The sequence below is a fragment of the Anopheles merus genome, chromosome 3L, assembly GCF_017562075.2.
Source record: "Anopheles merus strain MAF chromosome 3L, AmerM5.1, whole genome shotgun sequence".
Lineage (NCBI taxonomy): Eukaryota > Metazoa > Arthropoda > Insecta > Diptera > Culicidae > Anopheles > Anopheles merus.
In genome coordinates, this window is record NC_054085.1 from 10,852,972 (window position 1) to 10,879,969 (window position 26,998).

Below are 26,998 nucleotides of genomic sequence, written 5' to 3' on the forward strand. Positions count from 1 at the left end.
GACCTTCCTTCTTCTGCAAACCGATCGTGAGTGACCGGCGCAGGAACGAACAGCGCACTTGCAACAGCAAAACGCTTCCGATCGCCGAACCGAGCAAAGAAGAAACGCTTCAAACCCACCCCGATCGGGTGCGTGAGTGCTTCAAAGCCAGCTGAGTGGTGCGTTACATTTACAGCGCGAACGCATGTGGGAGCCGCACAGGTTTAGCCCGCGGTTTAAAATGGAAACGTTGCCCCGGTGCCCGCCAGTAACGGTGTAACGGTCGTACCGTGCAGTTCGCGAATCTTGCGCTCGAAAGAGAAAAGAAGAGCGAGTTGAGAGAACGCGAACGGTGGCGCTCACACATTTCCCTGCTTCCGTTCTGCTGTTTCCCGTTTGGGGTGCAAATTTTCTTCGCGTGAGTGCTTCAGCAGGGGGAGAGATCAGGATCAGCGGGATACGAACCGGGAGTGCGTTCGTTCCTGTAGGATGATATAAAAAGCACCGCTACCGGTCACGGAGGATGCAGTCGTTTTCCACCGGTTAAGAAGCGCGGTCCATCGTTCTTACAGTGGTTATTTTTTTGTGTGAGGAAAGATCATCCCTCAGACCAAGGGCGCAAAGCAAGGGAGCTGTTGAGGTGTTTGCGCGAATCAATCGAACCGACATAAAGGTGTGTGCGGCGACAGTCCGAAGCAGAATCGAGGTGTGTGCGCTAGTAGTGTACGACGAGTGAGCTCGTACATCCCGGACCTTACAGTGAGCGTGGCGAAAGAATGTGCGAATCTTCAATCTAAGCAATCCGTGGGCTGCCCGCACACAACAGCTCCAACCTCCAGTCGGCGTGTTTGGAAAGCCTCACCCACAAACGGTCTAACCGCTAGATCAACACAACAGTGGGTGTTGTTGGTGTGTGTTTTTAAGTGTTTGTGCATGATTTGTGTGTGAGTTGTGTGTGTGTGTGTGTGTTTGGATACACATTTCGTGTGGGAAAAGAGTACGGGTTCGTGGAAAAAGTGACGAGCGCGTGTTCAAAGGTGTTCAAAGCTCGTAACTCCCAAAGCAAGATCCGGGGTAGCTTCTGCTCACGCAAAGTAGTGCACTTGCCAGCAGGTTCGCTCATCGCTGGCGCTGTTTGTTCGCTGTGTGCACCCGCGTGTTGACACTCTGCACTATTACGCGCTGATTGATGACTGTCAATATGTTACCGCTGGGTGGTGGTAGATGGCGCTGTTTAGCGGCATTACTGGTAAGTGATATTTTTTCCCTTTCTTCTCACTTAATAGGCGACGAACCCCCACGAGTTTATCGGCGGATCTGATCTTTGCAAACAAAAACTAATTAGTGTGTCTGTATGAAAGAGGGAATAGTACAGAAAGGTGATAACGCCGCATGCTGCGTTTGATGCGGCGAATGATGATGATTTGGTGATTATTTCGTAGTAAAACAACAACAACACAGAGAAAGGTCAACACATATTAGCTGAGCACCACCGGCACCGGCGCGGTAATAAAACATCACGTTTTGCTTTCGGGGGACCGGGCCGGGTGTCGGAAGTGTTTTTTTTTTTTTTTTTTGGAAAGGAGGTGTGGAGGTGGAATTATTCGATAAGCGATCGCGTGTGCCATCCGTACATCGTTACGCCATCCAAGCACCATCGTCGATGGAGTGGGAAGAGGAGTGACAAACTAACGGGCAAAGGCCGAAATGCTTGGAACATTCGGCGGAGGGTTTAGTGTACGACATTTTAGCTCTCGCTAGACCTTCCTTGTGGTAGGTCTCAACCATCTCTCCCTCTCCCTGGGGCGTTTTGTTTCGACAGTAGACGCTAAACACGTTAGGATGACACTCGCGCCAGCGCCTGAAGATGCGACCGAGGTCAGATTCAAATTTTTCGGCGAGTTTGCGTTCGATAAACACGCAGGCAAAGGTGTCGTACAGGTAGGGTCCGTACGTTAGAGGAGTAGTCTTCTTTTTTGGGTTGGTTTTTGGGATTGAGACAACCCACTCTCACTCACTCGATCGCGCGGTCTCTCGTCCCCCTGTCGAACGATCGTATCTGCTAGCGGGACTTTTACCCCGTTTGTGCTTGGAGTGTTTGGTGGTGAAGGCGAGCGCGTGCGCGCGCCCGCTCGCGACAATCAATTATGCAATCGAACAAATATATATACACACCACTGTCGCACAGCACCGAAAGCGCGGCATCGCGCGGGTGAGCTGCCGATCGAGATGGATAAATTTTAGCGCAGTCGGTGCGAGTTTGTGTGCGGTTGAGCTTTATGGGTGCATCGGCGGATGTCATAGGATGGATCGAACTCAACGGTGCCGGAACGCACTGTGCCTTGCTGTTTTGCAGCATCTTCCCCGAAATCTGTTGTTTGCTAATATTTTAGAAAGGATGTCGCATTCGTTGTCTGTTTGATTGGATGAAGTCATGCCGCAATGCCGCGCGTGAGAACCTGGTGTGCCGAGCCGGGTGTAGCTGGCGTTTTGCGTTCTCTAATTAGCTTTGGTGCAGTTTGGGTTTGCCGAATTCGATACACCTGAAGCTTCATAACATTATTGTTATGACTCAATCTTGGTCGAGGGGTTTCTTCTATTGGATTGTATTTGCATGCGCAACTTTTTATGTATTTTGAAGTTGTTTCGTGAAAATTGTTTCATGGTGGCTTTATTTAGGATATTTTCGTAAAGATTTTTTTATTTGCACCTTAATTTAGCCCATGATAAACAACGTGTATAACTTGCTTTACATGAAAATAACCAACAAGATTGATTAATACCTGCGGCTGCTTAAAAATTGCTCTTCTAATTTGCCAGATTGAAATGTTTTTTTTTTTTTTTATAATTACTGAAAAAACACCACTTTTCTTTGTAAAAAGTCATCAAAATAACCTTTTTCGGTTGTTATTGCAAGTACATTTTTTTACCTATTTATTTATTTATTTCTATTTAATTAGTTTTTCATTGAGGTTTTACAAATATTAAATTTAATACTAGTGTAATTTGCCAATTTCTGCAGACCACCCAAATATTGCACACTGCGTATAAATTGTTGTTTTTTCCATATATTTAAAACCTAAACCTAAGAAGAATAAGAAATGTTTGTCAAAAATTGTTCTAAGAATTGTACAGCACAAGGTTTATTTCGCCCTGTGAACGACTATAATTCGATATTTTATATGTTATATGTATGATATTTGTATATTTTATGTATTATGTATATATTATGCATACACTATGTCTATTTTATTTATTTATTTATTTATTTGTATATTTATTTATATATTACCAATTGTCTTTCGTTTCCTTATTGATAGCGCTGTAGCTAAGTTTGTAGATGAATTAAGGATTTATTATATAAGTACGTGTCCCAGCAAATCTTTGCAAGATACTAAATAAATAAATAAATAAATAAATTTCAGGGCTTTTTTTGTCTATTGCAGTGGAAAGTGTGCAACAATAGAATTTTGAGTTTGGTAAATGCGCAACAATTGGATTTTTGAATAGATTAAAAAACAGTAGTCTTGTCATTATCAATCGTTTTTCTGCTAAAAATAAAATAAACATACTAGTTTTAAACAATAAAGATGTATACTAGGCACGCATAACATGCATATCGTGATTTTATCCAACTCAAACATATGAAATACATTGGCTGGGGTTTCTTAAGTGTGCAACGATTGGCAAATTACTCTTATTTCACAACATGTCACTATATTTCAAATATTGTTAACATATGCAATTTTTATTGCAATTACATATATTTCATGTTCTTGAAATGTATAGATGGTTTTAGCTATGCAATCGAAAGGGATGGTCCAATTTTTACAATCAAATTGAGTGTTTAAGAATGCGACAAAATTGTTTCTTTCAATTCCATTGGAAAGACACGGATAAGAAAATATAAATGATAAGAAAATAATACCACTTAAAGATTTGGTTGCAAAAATGCTCTAAATATAAATAGGCTGTTGAGATGTATTCACCATAGCAAAAACATTAATCGCTTTTCATAAGCCTAATTGATTTCAAATTTTAAAGCTGATTTTACTATTTGAACTATTTCTCTAACTATCGAATTTGCGATTTTTAATTGGTCATAACTTTCACATAGTCTATTCCGACTGTACAGGGTGAGATAAAATAGCTAAAAAATATATATATTTTTTTGAGATGCGAACGTAAAAGAAAAATACGGTTGGAAATGTAATCAAATGTCAGAATAAATTCATTTTTGTTCAAATTGGCCACATTGGCGAAAGTATTTTTTCCCTTAAAAAGTTATACTGAATCGCTCTATTGTACTTGTAGCCAACATAAATAAATACAAGTGAAATTTTAGACGAGCGGTTCAGATATAATAACGATTTGAAATAATAGAAGTCTGTTGCAGTTTTTTTTTATCTCACCGTGTAGACTTACCGTTCCAAAACTCAACCCACCCCCCTCCATAAAATGGCTGCAATATGAGTCAGAACTACTACGAGCACTAACTATAATCCGCTTAAGTATCATAATCATCGATATAAATCCCGCAAATGAGACACTGAAACATAAGATGGCTTTTAGAACAGTTAATCATCAGACGCGTAAAAACTAAGGCCTGGCCACAGGAACCCGCCGTCATTTGATAAAGAACGCGGAAAAGTTGCCATCATCTGTTGTACCAGCATTTAAAAGCCAAAGTTGCCGACTCATATGTTATGGATTGATTTGACATTAAACCGATAGCCACTGCGCTCGCAATGATGGCATTTGGGGCCGGATTTGGTGGCGATATCTTACCGAGAGGTAGCTATCAAATGTCAAACCACACCTGGAGTTGGTTTCTTTTTGTAAATTATTGTAATTATCCAACAATTTATTTAAAGTTTCACACGTGCAGAAATTCCGCTAACTACGTCACCTCTTTCCTAACGGTGTTGTTTTCCCCATTTTCTGTTTGGCATTGAAATCGAATCGGTTTGCTTGTTGTTTGCTGCTATCAGCCAATAATGACCCATTGACATTGGCATCCGTGGAACAGTAGCTAGCCCCCATCGTCATACTCGGCATACTCCACGTGCTTTTCTCGGCTGCATCAGCTGATTGTGTGTTTGTGTGGTTGGGGCCGGCAAGTGGCAAGCGTCGCAGATCTGCACAAAGCTACCCGATGGGAAAAAACGGCTGCTTGTGGAAACAAACAATGCACACATAAACACACACACACACACCGGCCCGGGAGGGGTGCGAACAAATTCCACCCCATCGTTGTACCGCGCGGGCCTGGGGGTCACTTACCGTTTGCAATCTTTTGTTAACTGATTTGTAACTGAGGTTTGTAGCCTACCTACTGAGAGGGGGGGTGATTGAAAATTATTTAAATTATTGACTGGACATGGCCGCGCACACACCGCGGTGCTTGTAATTAGCAGTCACCATTTTTAGGAACGAAAAAGGAGGTAGAAGAGAAGGTGGATGAAGGAAACAACAGCCACACCACCAAGTCCATGCTTGACAGCATCAGTGTCAAATTCACATCGTTTCGTCGTGCGCATTTACGCACATTTCACGCATTGTTTTTTTCTTCAAATTTGATGGGTGGGGGTGGAGCGTACTTCCGCCTATGCAGGTGCGCCTCGACTAGAACCATCGAGCCACTGCTGCCGGCCTTAGAAGAGAGCCGGTTTATGTTGATGGAGTGTGTTTTGTTTTACGATCGCACTCAACCTTTGCGTCGTTCAATCAGCGGGGGGAGACGATAAGCTCCAGCAAAGAAAGAATTCCTCACAATGCAACGTCACTGCTAGTCACCTGGGACACTAATTTAACGGAAAATTTTTCCACTAGATGGCGCGCACAACTACAGTAGACAAAACGTGGCGCAATCCTAAGTTTCGCACCGGTCTTATTAATTTTATCAACTCAACTGATTCTGATTTGAGGTTACTACTGGGAATGCAAAAAAGCACAACCCTGAGCCCAAAAAGGGGTACAGCAGTTGGGCAAAAGCTTTTAAGCAGCATAAAAGGAATAAATCGTCCCAGAAGTATAATTGCTCAAGTGGCGGTGGCGGCTCGGATCGTAATTGAGTTTTTGCTGAGGACTCTCCAAACACCAAACTTAGCATGCTCTGGGGGCACTGGATGACCATCGCCAACCACCCGGTCACCTTTTTTTTGTTTACGACAAATTACTCAAATTTATATGATGCTTAATCAAGATCGTTACCACGCTTTGGTCTAACAATGCTCGCGTCCATGGTGATGCCTCGCAGTCCATCGGAAGGCGGTTTACGGTGTGATCATCCACCGGCGCGCGTTGAGGGATTTTGAGATGTGTTTAAAGTTTTCATTTCACTTTTGCCAAATGCTGTTGCCCCGTAAAGCGCTCGTGAGCGTCATCTGTTGAATGTTGTTAGGAGTTTTTTTGCGCGTAAAAAATTATGATTGTGTTTTTTTCAGTTTGGTTTGATCGTCTTCAACGACGGTGATTCAAGGTCCGGCACGCGGGACAGGAAATCTAATGCAATGATAAAACTTTACTTTGTCGAGGGTAAGCAAACATCGAGCAGATGACTTGTACTTGTACGTTAGCCTCCTCCAGTGGTTATTACAATTCAGACGTATCCACCCCATGTAAGGAGGTGTGTTTACGCGAATTATAATAAAAATAAGCACACCGAGAGAGCATGATTTTGCGGCCACAACACACAAGAGATGGGCTTAGCGTCGCTCGAGCCGCTTGGCGGACATTGTACGGGCCTTAGTCATTGTGTGTGCGCACGCTCGCGCTATGATGCTGTTTGTTGCTGTTGAAGATGTTGCTGTGGTGGGTCCAACGACACATCGGAACCACTCGAACCGCGTGACAGCGTGGTGGTGGTAGGAGATGGAGTCACCGTGATATAGATAAATGTGAAGGATATCGTCGTCGAGCGGGCGAATGGGGCGCATCGTTCGCGTTGCGTTATGTTTGTTAGCGGCGAGTGGCATTTGCGCAAGGGAAGTGGGAAGTATCATAGCGTGTTTTTTTCGCTGTTTTTTCGTTTCTCAAAAGCATGATTGATATAAGTGATGGGAATGTTAACGCATTATTTTGTTGTTTGGAGCTGTCAATATCTTCAGAATATCAATTATTGGGTGTGAGATGCTAGTGGCGTGTGACAAAAGTGAACACGTTTCTTTACTACATCATGCTAATATATTTTTTATATTGTAACATGTTTAAAATCAAAATACAAAAAATATACAAACAAATCTTTTAGAAAAATAATAAAAACAGCTATTTCTTAAAAAACAGAAGAACAAGAAGAAAATGAAGAAGAAAAAAGAAAAGTAGACGAAAAAAGAAAAGGAGAAGAAAAAGAAGAATAAGAAGAAGAAGAAGAAGAAGAAGAAGGAGAAAAAAGAGAAGAAGAAGAAGAAAAAGAAGAAGAAAAAAAAGAAGAAGAAGAAGAAGAAGAAGAAGAAGAAGAAGAACAAGAGAAGAAGAAGAAGAAGAAGAAGAAGAAGAAGAACAAGAATGTTTTTTAATGATTCGCTTTGTTTAACCAAATACATCATTATACGAAATGGTACTGTAGAAATGCTAGAATAAGAAATTCAAATACCATAAACAAAGCAAGCAAAAAGCAACATAAATGAATAGTAACCATTTTTGTTTGATATTGCAAAAATAAAATCGTTTGTTTGAGACTTAAACTGTACAACAAGCAAAAAACAGGTACCAATGCTTAAAAGCGTAAAACTATATACAAGAAACATAAACAAAAGCATACAAACAAAAGCCAGAAAGTAAGTGTTAATAAAACGTGACCGGAAACTATTTTCGCAGTAATTTCATAGACGTCTGATTGTATAAGATATAAAATATTATTTACCAATTTACCAAACAATCATAAAATTTATGATTCTACGGTACACTTAATCAATTACATCAAAGAAACACTAAGTTTTTAGAAAGATAGTTCTGATTGCTTTCTTTCAAAAATGATGCTGAAATACTTAGAGCAAGAGCTTACAGTTAGGTGATGAAAACAGGTATAAAAGATTTGTCAGATGTTTCTCGTTTTGATTCATGCTACGTTCTACAAAGGAACTTTTCATGCTGGTGTTGTTTCCCGTTGATCCCTTTTTTGTGGTGCCAGAAAAGTATATTGTGCCAGCCGCATGCTACGCTGACAACCAGCATTGGGAAATGGATATTTCACTAGCTATCCAATAGCGAGCCACATACACTTCTTCCATCGTCATGTCAATCGTACTTTTTAACGCTCCAGCAAAGCTGTCGATAAGTGGTTGTGTTGCTAGGGTATATCCTTGCCGGAATCGAAACGATACCGAGGGCGGTAATCCTTGAAACACATCTCAAATCTGCCCCAAAGGTTGTGCTGCTGCACACCTTTGATGTGTTTCTTTTGTGTGTTGGCACTTTTTGTTTTTGGCCATACTCCACATCCATTTGATCTCGGTCGTTCCGGACACGTCCGGGCTGATTGACTGTCGCTGTATCACAACAATTCGGAGTCCGGTGCGTTCCCGTTGCGAAATTGACAAGCAAGACAAGGTAATTGATTTACGAGTCGAAAATCGATAGAACAATAGCGAAGGTGCCATACCGTGTTGGAGGTTCGTTTTGTTTTTGGTTTTTGGGACAGAGAAATGTTTGTCGATTGTTGGGTAATAAGATTAGACTATAACCTTCGGTAGGATTCCCTGAAGTCGACGAGCTTAGCGATAAAAGCAGTCGCGCACGGAAAACAAAGAAGATAAACTAAATCATTCTCCAGAAATGGCTACTTTAAATTAAAATGTAAACTCCAAACATGAACTACAGACACTTGAAATGCCATTCCCTTACTCAACGACAACCTTATGTTGCGATTCATTCTCGACATCAATCATAATGTACGCCGCGCACTGCCAAATCTCAGAACGAAATAAATAGCCCAATAAATCACGGTTGTACAGTCAACTCGGCTCAGCCCTCCCCTCCGCCAATCGTCAAACTCGTCTTCTAATCCGAAAAGACGCTTTGCATACGCTGTCGTCAGTGGGCGAAGCGTCTTTTTCGTCGCTCTTTTCATTTCGCCCCGCTGGACATTACGTCATGTGAGGTGGTTCCCTTAAAAAGTCCACCACCGCACCACTCGACGGAAACGAAACGGAAACGGTCCCGGAGCGCTTGGAGGCGATCGGTCCTCCGTTGTATTAGTCATTCGGCGGAGTCGAAGGGGAGAGTGAGAGGTTTTTATACATATTTTGGCCATTCGGTCGTTTGCGATCCCGTTGCCTAATACCATCTCCGGCAGTTGGCCCGGGAGGCCCGTTTAGTGGGTGATAAAATTTGTATCACCATCGTCTGCCATGGGTTTGACCCGGTTTGAACGGTGGTAATGGCCGTCGCGGGCGACAGTGATGTCGAGCTTTTATCCTTATCCACGAGTTGAGTGAAACAAACGGCATAGTGAGAGTAGTTGGTGAATAAAAGTAACTGTTGCAAAACACACACACACACCCATTTTTTATATGAAATGATTATTGTTTATTTACCTTCAGAGTAGTGGAACAAAAAAATTTATACCTTCATCTAGGGCGAAGCTAATTACCTTCATTTAAATTACTGCTAAGTCAGCGAGCTTTGCTTACGATGGTGAAATATTGTCCCCAGGGCGTCGTATTTAGTTGGTCAATTGAGATGCTTTGCATGTTTTGTTGTATGTATGTTTGCTTAATAGAAGACTTACAAGATGATTACTTAACGCTGCCATACAATTACAATTTGTGAACGTCGATTTTGTGGGAGCTTTTGTCTCATTTCCCATGTACGTATGGCATGCAATATACCAGAAAGAAAGATTGTCTATAGTCTTTTTGCGATATTGATCTCGGGTAGGTGTACCAATTATGGGTATATTATATCATCATGATTCCGATTGTACTCCTGCAAAAATAAGTATAAGTAAATTTTTAATAGTCTATATTTTTTCTTATAGCCTTAAATGTGTAGAATATAAGGCTATTTTTTATTTTCAATCAGTTTTTATCAAAAAAGTAAAAAAAAAAAATCATTTAAAAATTACTTCTCAAGGTACCAATTTATGGCTATAGTGTTCTTTGCAATTCGCCCCCCCCCCATATTTACATCAAAAATGATTTTGTACCAACTCAAATCAAGTAATAGTAAGTTTACTGCAGCAATATAAGTATGCAACCACCATCAAATACGTTAAATTAACATTTTCAAATATCCGTTTTAAATCACTGGTTGTATTGATAGCCACGCTCAATTATTCGCAGAATAGATGGGGCTAATCTTTCTAAAATTTTACTTTCTTACAACTTTCTGATAACACCGTGTTTGGACACACTTCATATCACCTAATAATCCTTCATATCACCTGCTGACGAAGCTATACCGAAACCAGCAACCGTTTCAGTGCGATACGCAGAGGAGCACATAAATCAGAGTGGTCTGTTTGAATTTGCCTAAATGAAGAATCGTAGCCATTACCCAACTATCTTGAAGATACTTCTGGCCAAGACTTGCCCTAACTATCGATAAGGGAAGAATAAGAGCGCATTTGGCAATAAGGCGACAAGAGTGGCTTCAGATTTCGCTTTCTTCGTATGAAAATCATTCAAGCCTGCATTATGTTGTTGAAACTGATTCTAACACTTATAATTATAACACTTTACAAATAAATGATGCTTAAAACACATATTCATACTTTAGATTGCGAAAATAACAACGAGAAACCCGATTTGTTCTCTTGTAAACTACCAAAGCGATAGTTGTCAACAAAGCATTCATGGTATACTGCGATAATTGGTACATAGATGTTCAGCTGTACCAATTCTGGCCAAACGGATAATAGGCACATTTTCGATGAAATAATGATAAATTTTGATGTGAAGTGGTTGAATAACTACTATTTTGCATCAACATAATGATTTTAAGAAAAAAGCTATAGCTAGTTGTTTCTTTCTTTAATGAAATCTTCGTTTTCTTACAACACTGCTCTTAGCTAAATGGTAAGAGATGCTGAACATCTTGGTAACACACGTTTAAAGGGTGGTATTTAACAAACAGAAGTGGCTAGCACGGAACTAATGAAGCACAAATGTTTTATAATAATCATATTTGAAATAAAAGAACCATCCGTGGTTTCAAACCGGTAATAGACTGTTTTAGACCAAAAATAGTCTTCGTTATAGCCATACATAATTGGTGCTATAGTGAGCTTTGCTTTCAGTAACTTATTGTTACCATAGCAGGATAGTCAGTCCTACGTATGGGGGCACGGTCTTTTTGGGGCTTGAACCCATGACGGGCATGTTGTTAAGTCGTACGAGTTGACGACTGTACCATGAGACCGGCTTATTGCTTACCGGCCATGAGCCACAATTAGTACACTTATCCTATTTAGTTCATACAAAGAATCATAGAACCAAACATATGAAAAACAGAACAATGAAATGCACAACAAAAACCAGTAATTTGAAAATATGTTTTTGAAAAAATACCACAAAAATGAATCATGTGCTACTCCATGCTGTTATTTCTTTCCATCATTAAACTTCCATTTTTTCGCTTTTTTTTATGAATTTTCATATTTATGAACATTTAGGTTAGGACAGATATTGAATAGTATTTTGTTTGTTTTTTTTTTAATTTGAATCTGTTTCATTTAATTATTATAACAAGAGACGGCAAAAAAAGAAAAATATTAACCAATAAATTGACAGCAGGGCCTGTCTGGTTGCGTCTGGTTTAGTAGGATTATTGATTAAGTAGCCTCAATTAATTAGGGTTCAATGCTAACCAACCATTTAGTAAGCTTAGCCCTTGTGGTGTATTTCACTTTATATCATAAATATTCTCGAGTAAAATTTGTTTACACCATTTTTATTCTTCATATCCCACGGTAGCCAAACAACTGAACTATCAAGTGCAAATTCATTAGTTTATACGGATTCATATACCAACCACTGAGGTCCTACTGTATTTGATACTGTTAGAAAATTTAAAGAATAGTTTAAATTCATAATATTATTGCCATTTAGAATTACATTCCTAAAATCTGGAAATATTTATAATTTATCCTTACAAATAATCGTTGATGAATGGAGCGCAACTTTCTGCCAAATCGATGAAACATGTTGAAGAAAAGCTTCCACTAACAACATCAAGGATGAGGAGCTGAATGTTCGTTGAAGCTTCTTTTTTATTTTCATCCTCATTGCTTTCTTATTCATGCTCACTGGGAAAGAATGGAAAATTCCTTCACTGCAACTATTTTGAGCAGCAAAACATACTAGAAATTGTTTCGGATTGTTGAGTATTCCAATCTAGCGTCTCGCAGAGCTTGAATCTGAATTGTCTGAAGTTTCAATTCCCGGAATGCTACCTCGGTGACAACCATGACAGTAACGTTCAAGTTCCCAAGTCTTCAGGGCAATGCACAGCCGAGCCAATTACTTCAACTAGCAAGAAGGCTGCAGCGAAAAATCATCCGGGAAGTGTGCTCGGCGTGGCAAGCAAGTGCCACAAACAAACGTTGTCGCTGTGCAGTAGCACTAGCTGCTTTCAGTGGAGGAATTTTCATCACTCTTGGTGTTGAAGATGTACCGAGTTTAGGGGGAAGAATAGAAGAGTCAACTCGTGTGGCCAGAAGTGCCGGAACAAAGGAAAATGCAGCAAATTAAGCGACACTAGGTAAGCATCCGAAATAGTTTACATGCAACCAGTGTTGGAATCTATGCAACGCGCACACACACACTCCGATAGGTATGCTTCGGACAACACGGCAACCCGGACTGCTGCTATTTACCACTTAGAATAAAAGTAATGTATGCGCTTGCTTCGGTGTCGGTCTTTTATTCATCCGACACGACCCGGTGGTTTGGAGGTGCTGAAAGTGAATCGATTGCTATTTGCCCAACCAAGAGAGGTATGCGTATGCGGCGGGACCGGCCGCAGATAAAGAATGGGGCAGCATAATCATGTTACCGCCAACAGCACGGTGCTTCGGGTCGAGTAGAATATTCTATCCCGGGCAATGGCACCGCCTCCAAAGCCTCCAAAAAGGGGCAACGTGCGATTGCACGGAGATCAATGGCAGCACTAAGGATGCCCACTGGCCTGGCAGGCAAGGGCAGAGTGGAACAAGATAAGTGCAAGACATTAATTGAATTAAAATGTACAGTGTGCCTCGTTGTTTGTACCGGGAAGGATACAAAAGCCGTACGGAGCGAACCCGTTCGCATTTTTTTTTTTCTATTTTTTGTTTTTATCTTGGTTGGCGGGATAATTGTAATTGAATGAACGCAAAACACAGGATGAACGGTATGCACTGGTTTTTTTTGCGCACTCTATGCCGTCTGGGTACGAGCAAACTGTAGCAAACATGGTTCGGTAATGTTGTTTTACTTGTGTGTCGGATGGTTGGTTTTGTCGATTCGAGTAAATGTGATTTTGAGATGATTATTTTTGTGCACAATGTGTGATGTGTTACTGATACAGAAGTACGATGTAAAGGTTAGATCTTGCTGTAAATAACTAATGCATGAATGTCGTTACATTTGCTGCTCAAATAGATCAGATGTACGAGTTTGACATAAACAACTCTTTAGGGCATGCCGTTGGGTCATGCAATTAAAAGCTAGCTGTGAAATTACAATTTAATCTGTACACTGTTATATGGGCGACGGTACTCTTTGCAGGCCTTCTGTATGTGCAATGGTTTGGTAAAAAAACTCTTCTCAAAAATCTATATTGTATTTTGTTTGCGTCTCTATCATACTGCAGATCGTTGCAGATAGGTTTTGCATCTATCTAAATATCTGTCTAGCTTTCCCTCAAACGAAGGGAGTTTTATGAAAAATTGAGATTATTTATATCTCATTATACACGTTTTTATTGGTCTGTCTTTTCTCGTATCTAATTTGCAACTAAGCTCCGTCTTCAATGGCGCTTTGTTACTGACCAACTGATCTACTTGACCCTATTTGACCTCGCTTAGCGACCTTTGTCGAACTTTTCGCTTATTGGCCCTGTTTTACAGCTCAGCCAGTTGTCTCATATTGGGGATATCTGTTCGTCCTGTTCGAGACGGCGCTTAGTTGCAAATTAGATACGAGAAAAGACAGACCAATTTTTGAACTGACCGGCAGAACCCTAAATACGTGAGCGACAGATACAAAAATTCTGAAGCAGCAACTCAAATAAACAGAAAACTACACTCGTGGCAACATAAACCATAAGTGTACAGTTGTAAACGGTTCAATGTCTGGTGATACATGTATATAGTAGGATGTGTTTGATTAATTAAGTATCAACCAATTAGACGATCAATCACGCAATTAGATAAGATACAAAACAATTAAAATAAAAAAAATTATTTGAAAACACGTTTTTTAATGTACAGGCATTTTCTAAACCCTTGAGGTTTGTTTCATTATTCACATCTACCATTATAATTTAAATTTGAATGAAAGGAGTGATTTAATTAACCTCACGTTTTGAGACATTTTTGTAGTACATGAAAACGTGTTTTTAATCTTTTTACTTTTTTATTTTTATACTGTAGTAGTGATGTCAACCGATGGTGTAGCAGCGATACATCAACACTTAGTGACGAAAGAGTTCGCCAGAACCATGGTCAATTTAAATCTGCAGTCAGCCAAACGAACACATGAAGAGAGCTTTAATTGTATGATTTTTAGCAAACATATAATAAACACGATTACGATACAAGCCAGCTGTTTGATACTTAGCGCTGCATTGCAATGAAATCACGCCAACACTCCATACAAATTCGCACGCAAAATAAGCCTCAAAGTTTCAGCCTAGATTAGTTTAGCCTTAAAAAAGAGCAAAAAAAACACTAATTTATCGCATGCTTATTTATCAGATTGATAATTTTTCGTGAAGTATAATTAAGTTGTTGCGAAAGGCAAAAAACTGTACAAATTGGTGCATAAAAATTTATGTAATTTAAAAGAAAACAAAGCGATTTTAAAATGCATCTTGTTTGAAATATAAATAGTGAAGTCCAATATAGCAGAATGTAAACGGTAAACGTATACAACCTGGATGATGAATACGTTTCTACTGACAGGCTGAATTTTGAGTGAGTTGGTTTCAACTAATAGCAAACGGCCACTGAATAGTTTCCCACTATATCCTTTAAAAGTTTTATTTTATTATTTTAATCAAACATTAGAATTCAATTTAAACTTTTTCATCATTGGGCCCCTCTCCGTTTTTAGATCGTAGGCTGAAATTACAGCTTATCAGCTGTTTACATTGTATAGCAGTTTTCGAGCAGCATAATACACAGGTGGGATTATCCCTAGGTGTATTAATTTAGAAGGATGATTTTTATCGCTTTTGCTTCTAAATGAAGATTTTAAGAGTGTTTTGTGTATTCGTTAAGTCTCCAGAAAACTTTTTTGAGGAAAAGTTTTCACTCATCCTGTCAAAAAGTGATATTCAAATTTGGTTACAAAAAACATGATATGAGATCACCTGGACTACATACACTTTGATTCTAGATTCCATTCCACCTGATCTCTTTAATGCACCTTGGGATAAATGTAAACATCACCTTGTTTTGCCATCTCAAACTTCAAACTTCAAACTTCAATAAATAAAGCTGACTAGAATCGTGAAAGGCCGTATTATTTGTATCTTTAGAAGCCCTTAAACACAAGATATTCCAGTAATTAAAGATGTAAATTGTTCAGTCAAGTATCTTTTTTCGAAATATGCCCTCCTTTCACACATCACCGATCAAGAGCTGCAAAAACTTAGAAAGCTTATTTGTTCCGAAGTACTTTAAATATGGTAAATATGCTGATTTTTGCCTTTTTTATGTATTCACCAGACTTACAGTTTTTAGTAGTAGCAATAAATAAAATAAATCAAGGAATCAGATGAAACATTCTTCATGTTGGTCGAGCTGAGGACTGTAGCATCAGGCCGCCACAGAAGAACATTATTTTCAGTAATTAATGATTGCATTGTTTCTTGCTTTTCTAGAATTGAGATGTTGGCATAAACGTTGGTGTGGAGGCACCGTTCTGGCTTGCGAGTAATTTTATGATTAAAATAGTTTAATCATGCAATGATGCGTGTTTTAAAATATGAAACATAAATCTGTTATGAAAATTGTCTCTTTAATAGTCTTCATTTGGTGTAATAGCATGGCATAAACTTGAATTTTCCCAAAACCATTAAACTTAATACGACTTTATTTGCATGGAAACAGGTCCTCATTTCAGCACTGCTACTGCTGCTGATCCTTACGCCTAAAAGCTTCCATTACAATTTTTACACACTTCAAAACCCGCACCGGTACTGGCAAGCACCATTGAAACGCGACACCGACCAATTCGAGCGACGTAACAATGGCGCCTACCTTTCATTGCAATCAAATTTGAAACCAAGGATTATCTTGCCAAGCTACTTTAAACGAGATCCGCTCTGCCTTCGTCCCCCCGAGGGCGTGGATTGGCACCGCACGAATGGGGCTATTTGTGCGGTGGTGGCTGTAAATAGAACGACCGCATCATAGAAATGTCGCACCATGAAAAAGCGGACGCATCCTTTACCCTAGACTCCGTTTGATTATGTTCCGGGTGGTAAAGTCGGAATAGTCGAGAGTGGTTAGCATCATCCGGTAAGGATTAGCCTGGCATGAAGCATTTTTTGTTTTTGTGTTTGTTCGTTGGGGCGTTGGTTGTCACGATGGGTTCCGATTAAGGCAAACAAGGGACCGAGCTTTAGAGTGAACACAATTTGTCTGCGTGTGCATTTGTGTTGAGTGTTGCTTTTTTTTTGGCGCCCCCGTGTGATGTGGGTTTTTGGTGAAGTGTTAAAACTGTGTGTGTGTTGAAACGGGCGCCGAAGTCGGTTGGCAGCGTGATTTTTTGAAATTGGGAAGCGAAACCAAAACATCGGTAAGACAATCCCAAGCTTTGAAAGGGACGTTCTTGGAAAGAGAAGGTACAGTTTTGACGGATTGCCAGCACGCCCACTTGGGGCCATCGTTGGTGTTCCTTTATTGTGCCGGTGCCAGGAAAAGTGGCCGGGTTTGATGGGAGCGCTTCACCCAAGGACGAGTCCTTGAGCGTACGGAGCAGGTTTGGATGGAACAAACGCAAGCACTTGAATGTTGGCTCACCAAACCCCAGCTGGCTTTGGAGCCATATAAGTCGTTAAGGCAAGTGCCGTCACTGTTTGCAAGTAAGCGAAAACATAATGCAACGATTTATACTTTTCCCCGGAAAAAAGGGTTCCAATAGGAACGGATGAAAGACTGGCTGTTTTGATTGGTTGAAAATGGATTTCGTGAGAAATACTGTGACACAATACGGCTTCCGAGTGATTCCGTTGTCATATTATCATCTGGAATAATTCTTACCCTTGAAAGATAGGCAGTGAAAACGCATAAATAACAATTATGTCTACAAAAATACATACAAAATATTCATCACCGTTTCAAAGCGATCCATTATAGATATTGGTGTAATTTAATGATGCATAAAATAACACAAATGTTACGGAAGATTTTCTTGTATTTTTTTTTTCGCTAATTGAGTAGTTTGGTTATTTGTTCAGCTACTTATCATCCGTTATTTATTGAAGATTTGTTTAAAAAACGAATAATTCAATTTACAGGGTATAAAATACTTCAAATTGATATGTACCTTAATCTGAAGCTTATTACCAAGCCATCGTCAAATCTCTAAAAGCTGAAAATAAACCGTTGACTGCAAAATATGTAGGTTTCCTTTATCTTTCGCTCTCCATCGCATCATTGCCCTATAACGTCGAATTAAATCTGATTCCCTTCGAAATCAGACCCAGCCTGTTGCATTCGCTATCGATCATCAGACAAAAATCCACTTTTCCAGTCCGTGTGCGTCTAATGGTTGGCAGATATTTGTCGAAATCTTCGATAGCAGGCGAGAACGAGCCGCGGGTGAATGCTAACTGATGACAGATCTGCCCGGTGCAAACTACACAACCGACAGCAAAACAATGGCATCGATTTTTTGCGTTTCTGCGGTTGCGTTTCTTGATGTGATGCGCCTGGAATGGACCTTATTGCTGGAACAGCGTGTGCCTCGACGCACATTGATCTGGCAGGAACAAACGATGCCGTTCGAAACGGGCTCGAACCGTTCGCAAACAATTGTATGTCAACGGTGGGGCAGCACTGACACTGTCACTTCCGAAAGTCGGAAAATGTCAGGTTGTAAGCGAGCACGACTAGGGACTAGTGATGCATATGATGGCAGGCAGGAATTTGTAGAGACTGTCGCGCAATGGAATGTGCAGTGGAGGGCTGAAGGATCTTCACGTGACGAGGTGACGTTGTTGATTGCGCTTTTAGAAAAGGTCGTTCTAGTTAAGCATGCAACAGAGAAGCATTGATGTCTGTGCTGCCTAGAAATAGCTCACAGAGTCAAACTGACAGGAAAAGTGCGAGAGAATGTTGAGGGTCTTCCGTAGAATCAAATGTGGGATATTGTAATATGAGGCATTAGTTCAATGCTGAAATCGAATGCCTGGTACAAGCCTTTCATAACTCTTAATCAAAGTTCCAATCCAGTGGCTAGGATCAAGGTCTTTTAAAAAGAACAGGTCGATATAACGTTCATTGGTAGGCAGCCATATTCAGCTCGCTTTTGACAGTTTGATGAAAAAGTGTTAACAAAGGAACGGGTAATAACGGGCTATAACGGAAAAGCAGGTGAATGTACTGTTAGGAAGATTCTAATGCTTAAGTTTCTTCACTAATGGTGTCCAAAGGAGAAGATGTTAGAGTCCACAGAGTGTTCAGAAACATTGAATAACTTTTTCATTGTTTACCATTCCGTAACTACGAAACACCGCCGTTTGCAACGGTCCTGCTGGTGAAACCAAAAGCTTATTAGTCATAAAATAGCACAGTATATGATCCAAATGAACTTAAGAGATCCTTTTAACTTTCAATTAAATTGAATAAATAAATGAATAAATTCGCTGTTTAATTTTGCTCTCGATGTGCATACCGTTGTTTGCTTAATTCGGTGACGAATGATAAAAGAGATCCTTGGATTGAATACAGAGCTTCTCAAGCCAGCTCAACATCGTAACACTATTTTTCGAACAGGTTAAACGATTGTCAACATTGTACATACAATTCGAATACGTAAACTCTTCGATTTGGTAACACTAGGTTTTAAACGCGTAAAATCCCAACTCGAATCTCTAAAATGTATGATGGGTGACAAGACAGCCAACATACATTTTCCAGATTCGAGTTGGTATGTTACTAGTCTAAAACCTAATGTTACCAAATTGAAAAGAGTTTACGGATTCGAATTGTATGTACGATGTTGAAAATCCTTTAACGTGTTCGAAAAATAGTGTTACGATGTTGAGCTGGCTTGAAAACCCTGTAAGCCATACATTCAGCAGTACCGGTAAACTCGTTCGTCGAAAAACATTCGTCGCTCATGAGTGGACAGGGTTGTATCACTAGGTTGGGCAGTACAAAATCTAGACGGTTTTCTAATTTTTTTTATCTAGAGGGCTATGAAATGAGCCAAATGAGCGTCGCGACGAACGTTCCCGGGAACGAACGAGTTCACCGGTACGGCTGAATATTCTAATTGCTCTAATAAGTAATAGAAAATGAACGCAAAATGCCGAATAAATCTCTCATTTGCTCTATAGCAACGTCCATCGCTAAGGATTTTTTTTTCATTTAATTGTCAATTGTTCAATTGTTCGCATGGCTTTCTGTCAATTTACTCTAAACGCATCGACCTGTTTTCTTTCATAGCCTTTGGGCTAGGATATCGAACGACAGCATCTATAGCAACAAACAAGTTTGGCAAATCTCACCATCACCCCTTAGTTTTAAACAACCACCGTTCGTACTACGTACGTACGGATATTACAATAATAATAAAACTTTCAATCGCATTTCATGCTTGCTTTTTAATGGAGCAAAAGTGGATGTTACTGTAAACGGTGCAGATATTGGAAAAGCTTGCAGCAAATGCTTGGAATTTGAACGTGATAGTGCAGAATATTGTTAAGCCGTTTTTTGCGTTACAAAAAGTATGCAGTTACTCGAGGGCGTTCAATGTGGAAAGCGTTCAATGATGCAAACGTTTGTTTTACTGACGTCAACACATTTCAGCACACTTTTAACCGATTCTACCATACCCTTTCTATTTGCAGATTTTCACGATACTTGCGCGTATCGTTCGTGCCGAGCAGGAAGTTATCGTGGCGATTGATGAACCCGGCAAAACCCAATACCATGAGGCAAACTTTAACACCAGTTAGTACAGACTTTGCTTTGAAACCATCGGAAGGTACGGCTATCACATTTCATTCCCATTTGCAGGTTCATACCAGTACGGGTACGAGGTAGGACCGAACGGGCAGTTCCATCACGAAACACGTGGCCCCGATGGTGTCACTTACGGTTGCTACGGATACATCGACCCGAATGGACAGCTGCGCGTGACGCACTACGTGGCCGATACGCACGGGTACCGGGTGGTAGAGCCAAACCGGCCGGTCGAAATTTTTGTCGATGCTCCTACGCAGTACAGCAAGTAAGTTCACGGGTTCACGGCGACGGGGATGGCGTGTGTGCGAACACGGACGAAATGGTTCAAATGTTTCCCGTTTGATTCCCCACTCGACACGACAGTTCCATTGCGGAAGAGGAACCACAGGAGCGACGACGGGGTGAGCTACGGCCGTGGACGGAGCTGTACCTGCCGAAGGGATGTGGCATGTTTCCGGGTGGTATGCGGCCGGACGGTGGTTCAGGTGGTGGAAGTCCTCCGACGGGTAAGTACGTGGGACCCGTGGGTTTTTGTGTTTGTTTGTGCGTGTGTGTGTTGGACGATTTGATGCAATGAACCAACGGCAGGCTTAGCAGCACCAATGGGCGTAGGCACATTTAGTTATGGCACATTTGTTGTTCTTTTGTTGTTATTTTGCACACATCTCTGTAGCACCTTCATACCCAAGCACCGGTGGAAGCGGCAGTACACAAGGTAGAATACATTGAACAATAACTTTTACGTGTTACGTTACATTTCTAGGGTTTTCATATAATTTGAACATTTTGTAGGAAATAAACCATCCAACCAGGGACAGGGGCAGGGCCAGGGACAAGGTCAGGGGCAAGGGCAAGGGCAAGGGCAAGGGCAGGGCCAGGGACAGGGACAGGGACAGGGACAGGGACAGGGACAGGGACAGGGACAGGGACAGGGGCATGGACAGGGGCAAGGACAGGGACAGGGACAGGGACAATGGCAAGAACAAGGCCAAAATCAAGGACAAGGACAAGGTCAGAATCAAGGACAATCACAAGGACAGGGCCAAGGGCAAGGTCAAAATCAAGGACAGGGACAGTGGCAAGGACACGGTCAAGGACAAGGTCAAGGACAAGGACAAGGACAAGGACAAGGACAAGGACAAAGTCAAGGACAAAGTCAAGGACAAAGTCAAGGACAAGGTCAAGGACAAGGTCAAGGACAAGGTCAAGGTCAAGGACAAGCACAAGGTCAAGGTCAAGGTCAAGGTCAAGGTCAAGGTCAAGGTCAAGGTCAAGGTCAAGGACAAGGTCAAGGTCAAGGTCAGGGCCAAGGGCAAGGTCAAGGACAAGGTCAAGGACAGGGACAAGGACATGGCCAGGGACAGGGGCAGGGCCAATGGCAAGGGCAAGGACAAGGTCAGGGCCAAGGGCAGGGACAGGGTCAAGGACAATGGCAAGGACAAGGTCAAGGACAAGGACAAGGACAAGGACAAGGACAAGGACAGGGACAGGGACAAGGCCTAGGACAGGGCCAAGTACAAGGGCAAGGACAAGGACAAGGTCAAGGACAAGGTCAAGGACAAGGGCAAGGACAATGGCAAGGTCAAGGACAAGGACAAGGGCAACGTCCGGGTCAAGGCCAAGCTCAAGGGCAAGGACAGGGTCAACATCCAGGGCAAGGTCAGATACAAGGACAAGGACAAGGCCAGGGACAAGGTCAACGCCCTGGGCAAGGTCAAGCTCAAGGGCAAGGCCAGTGGCAAGGACAAGGGCAACGTCCAGGCCAGGGTCAAGGTCAGGGTCAAGTTCAAGGGCAAGGTCAGGGGCAGCGTCCTGGACAAAATCAAGGACAAGTACAAGGTCAAGGACAAGGTCAAGGACAAGGCCAACGTCCAGGCCAAGGACAACAACAGCAACAAGGTCAAGGACAAGGCCAACGTCCAGGCCAAGGCCAAGGACAACAACAGCAACAAGGTCAAGGCCAAGGACAGCAACAGCAGCAAGGTCAAGGACAACAACAGCAACAGCAAGGGCAGGGACAGGGACAGGGTCAACAACAACAGCAAGGCCAAGGGCATGGACATCAAGGACAGCATCAAGGGTCACATCAGGGCCCGATCAGTTCCGGCCAACATCAGGTACAACATCAGGGTAGCCATCAAGGTATTCACGGTGGAGAGCATCAAGGACAACATCAAGGGTCACATCAGGGGCCAATAAGCTCGGGACAGCATCAGGGACAACACCAGGGAAGTCATCAAGGCTCGAGTGGTGAACACCAAGGACAGCATCAAGGATCTCATCAAGGTCCTATTAGTTCCGGACAGCATCAAGGACAGCACCAGGGCAATCATCAAGGAATTAATAGTGGAGAGCATCAAGGACAACACCAGGGCTCCCATCAGGGTCCGATCAGCTCGGGCCAGCACCAGGGACAGCATCAGGGCAGTCATCAGGGTGCTAGCGGTGAACATCAGGGACAACACCAGGGCTCACACGAAGGTCCCATCAGCTCGGGCCAGCACCAGGGACAGCATCAGGGCAGTCATCAGGGTGCTAGCGGTGAACATCAGGGACAACACCAGGGCTCACACGAAGGTCCCATCAGCTCGGGTCAGCACCAGGGACAGCATCAGGGAAGTCATCAAGGAATACACAGCGGACAGCATCAGGTATGTCAGATTCCTGAGGACGAATGCAGGATTTTACGCTGCTAACGAGTTGTACCTTCTAGGGGGAGCATCAACATCAGCACCAGGGACCAGTTGGAGAAGGACAACATCAGACTAGCCATCAAGGAAGCCACCAGGGCCTGTCGCAGGGAGAGTTCCAGGGTCAACATCAGGGGCAGCACCAGAAACCGATCAGCGGCAACAAGGAGGAGCACAACCTGCAGGTTCAAGTGTCCTGGGGACAGGGACAGCAGGGACAGGGGCAACAAGGCCAATCTCAAGGACAATCCCAAGGACAGTCTCAAGGACAGTCGCAAGGCCAGTCTCAATCCCAGGGGCAGTCTCAAGGCCAATCCCAGGGACAACAGGGACAGTCTCAAGGCCAATCCCAGGGACAGACACATCGTCCACCGCAAGGAGGTAACGTATGGAACTGTCGGAAGGCTGATCTTCCGCCGTTTATGAGCTGTTTTTTAGCAAGAAGATTGAAATTCAAATATATTTTATAACATCTGGTGAGAGAGTGGTTGTGGTAACTTGTGTAACTTGTGAAATAACGCGCGTCTATCTTATTCCTAACAATATTGTTACTAATCGTACACAAACATTTTACACGTTTTTCTCACCACAACACGATCGCCACACGTCAACATCACGCACACTCACGATACGCACACGAACGCACCAATACACATACACACATGGCCACACTCCAGTACATATTGGGATCGGGTTTAAGCCGGGAAATGGTGGACTGCAGGCATCGCTGGGCCTGGGTGGACCGCACGGTAAATACACCTGCCGATGAGTATACTGCGCATCACGCACGCAAACCTCATGTTGTGCGCCTTACTTACTTACCTACCAAATACTAACGAATGATCTTCCCTTGTTGGACTGCCACAACCGACCGACCGGTTGGTGGCCCAGGTGGTATATCTCTAGGCGCGGGTGTGTCTACGGCCGGCATTAGCGGCACGGCGAGCACCTCGCACACCGGCCCAAACCACAACGTGATGGGCACGATCGGTGGTTCCATTGGGTCGTCCACGGGCGTGCAAACAAGCGCCGGAGTGAACGCATCGGCCACCGGGCTCGGCGTGACCGTCGATCATACGCACACGTCCAACGTGACGGTGACCGGGGAAGGTGTGCAGGTGACACACGGTGGCCAAAATACGATCGACAGCCAGCAGGTCACCGTGGCAGGCACGGTCGGTGTGGCCGTTGGCGTCGAAGCAGGTTTGATAGATAGCTCCCTTAATCATACCGGGCACGTTTCGGTCGGTAGTATCGACGTGGGTAGCGCCACGGCGGTTGGCGCAGGAATCGTGGCAAATCACACGACGATCGGCGGAGTGGCACATCTAACGCACAACGCCAGTATATCGATTCCAACCGTCGCTCCAGGTAGTATGCTCCACCGTAAACTTACACAGCGCATCCAGATACGGTTACGCTGACGGAGATGAAGGGTGTTGGGAGGCTGGTACTCTTTTGAAGGGACGTAGGGGATGTAGGATGTAGTGCATGATTATTTGTAGATTTTTTGTACGGATATCAGCAAAATGTGGGATGGTGTACTGATGCTGTTTTTGAACTTCCCGCAGGACCTACGACGGAACAACCTCCAGTCGAGTCTTCACCGAGTACACCGATCCCTGGATCACCTGGAACCGCAATTGGTGTGTATCCACCGACAAAACCAATCGATACCAGCTCACCACCTGGCTCGTCATCCTCCTCCTCCTCCTCATCTCCGCCTCCATCGATGCCACCCTCGGGGCCACCGTCGTCTTCCGGCGGGGACAACTATGCTCCACCTCCAAACTATCAGATAGCGGTATCGCAATATCCGTACTTCTTTGTGCCCTATCCGTACGCACCGCCGAACGTGCCGCAGGCACCATGCAACTGCCCAGCCGATCAGCAGAACCAGCAGGGAGGCCAACAGCCAAACCAGCCGGCCGGCTACCTCGGCTTCATTCCCGTCCTGTACATCCCGAACTGTCACGCCCAGAAGAGTGGACTGCCGGCCAACTTCAACTGGCCGGCACCGCCACCACCGGAAGGGTTCGGCCAGTCACTGGATGAGCTGCCGGCCCAGCGACTCTTTCAGAAACCGGACGGTAGCTGGGTGCTGCAGCGGGCCCGCAACCGCTCTCGCCGGCTGCGTGCCCGACGTCCCGCTGCCCGGCGAATCATTACCGACCAGGAATATCCAGCGAAGAAGTAGAGTCGATTGAGGAAAAGACGCAGCAGTTTGCATGGAAGAGAAAAAAATACTCATTTTATATTAAGTTTCATCTGCCCTTTAGTATACTACACTCATTCATTCGCTCCCCAACACAAGCAACCCGGTCCCGCATTTGGGTGCAAGAAAAAAAGCGATATTTATGGAAACAAAAGACAGTGTGTTTTCGATGTTTAAGGATGCATTGATTTTCCTCTTGCCACTGTGATTAGATTTATTCATCAAACGAAAGCGCAAAGTATACTACGAAAGCATCGCTATAGCGAAATGGAGAGCTTCCCGTGTGTATTCGAGTAGGATGTGGGAAGGAAGTAGCTGCCTGCCTTCCGTGTTCCGTAGGAAAAGGGTTGCCGTGGAGGACGAAAGAGGCAAAAGACAGCAAATGGAAGAGTGTATGTGTGGCGTGTGTTTAACGCACAGTAAAAGCACATCCCTCTCGTCTACGCTAGTTAATCGTAACTTATTTAAGATAGCACGAGAAAAAGTTTGAGCACACATTGAATAAAAGTGTTTTGATGCATAAATGTAAAGCTGGATGTTTTTTTTTTTATTTTTACATTTTGCTATTTTTATCAACTCTCAATCTCAAATCAAATCTTCCATGTTTTCTCGCGTGTTTTTTAAATATTATTTTTAGAGGTTTGTTTGTAAGTAAAGCGAGCGTTCCTGTGTTTTGTTTCTGCGACTTTTATGTGGCTCAGTGTGTTGATGCGCAAATTGCATACTTTAAGGCGTTTTACCGACATTCCTCGTTTATTGCGTTTCTGTACTTTCAGATGCCGATCGGTTTTGGTTTTGGAAAATAATTGTTGTGTATTGATAAATAGCGCAATACATTTACAGAATGCATACAGAAACTCTTTTAAAATGATAAAGCTTTTATGATTAAAAATCAACTATGTAGGGGATGTTGGATTCAGGGCAGGTGAAGGAAATCGTCAATGCGTTATATTTCTGATTTTCTTTTACTTTTATCTGGTATCTTAACCTTGGCTAAGTTCTTATCTGATAAAATAAAAAAAATCAATCTGAAGATGTTTTTGTATAGCGTGTGTATAGTGTTTTGTATACACCAAGATTTCTCTACGGAATGTTGCTGAATATCCTATCGGCGCTACGACAAATGGGCAGATTGGTAATTGAGTTTGCACAATATTGCTCAACATAAATTCAATCAACATTGGATGTGGAAGCGTCTGCCGCAAGAACGAATGAGCAACAGGAAATAAAAGAAGAGAGTTAAAGGATGGAGCAACTTAATTAGAACCGTGATATCGTGATTGTCTTTCCGAGTTAGATCAGATAATGGGGACAACTGTCTACTTAATTAACTCTTTGAAAAAGGGATAAAATATGAATATTTACCATTCAATATTTATTTCATCTGTAACTTACAGGGTTTCCCACGATTTATTGGTCGATTCTCATCAATTTTTGGTGGGTTCCCATATTTTTTTGGTGCGTTTGCACGAGTTTTTGGTCGTTTCCCAGAATTTTCTGGCCCAATTGTATTGATATCCAATCGGAAAATACTAATAAATTATGGGAACAAACCAAAAATTTATGGGATACGACCAAAAAATAGTGGGAACGCACCAAAAAATCATGGGAACTGACCAATAAATCGTGGGAAACCCTGTATAATTTAGACACTGCTTTACTATTTATTGTTGGTTATATATGAGTATGTGAGATGCTCTGAAACATTTATTCAAATAATCATCTTAAATAAAAAGGAATAAATCGGTGTACGAAGTAAACAAACAA

At 42.5% G+C, this 26,998-nt stretch overlaps 2 protein-coding genes across 2 annotated transcripts; both read left to right on the top strand.

Annotated features, from left to right (window-relative positions):
* Window positions 1-228: 228 nt before the first annotated feature.
* Window positions 229-21,219, top strand: LOC121598956 (the record flags this gene model as incomplete). Its single annotated transcript, XM_041926339.1, has 6 exons — window positions 229-1,228; window positions 20,209-20,311; window positions 20,378-20,591; window positions 20,690-20,832; window positions 21,000-21,041; window positions 21,119-21,219. Coding segments are annotated over exons 1-6 (663 nt in total), but the record flags the coding sequence as incomplete, so codon positions are not given.
* A 2-nt stretch (window positions 21,220-21,221) lies between these two features.
* Window positions 21,222-25,761, top strand: LOC121598958 (glutenin, high molecular weight subunit PW212-like). The gene is made up of 5 exons (XM_041926345.1): window positions 21,222-21,517; window positions 21,638-21,823; window positions 21,856-22,977; window positions 23,040-23,397; window positions 24,588-25,761. Exons 1-5 carry the CDS (start codon window positions 21,263-21,265, stop codon window positions 25,211-25,213), a joined length of 2,547 nt encoding a protein of 848 aa, XP_041782279.1. The 5' UTR covers window positions 21,222-21,262; the 3' UTR covers window positions 25,214-25,761.
* The last annotated feature ends 1,237 nt before the right edge of the window (window positions 25,762-26,998 follow it).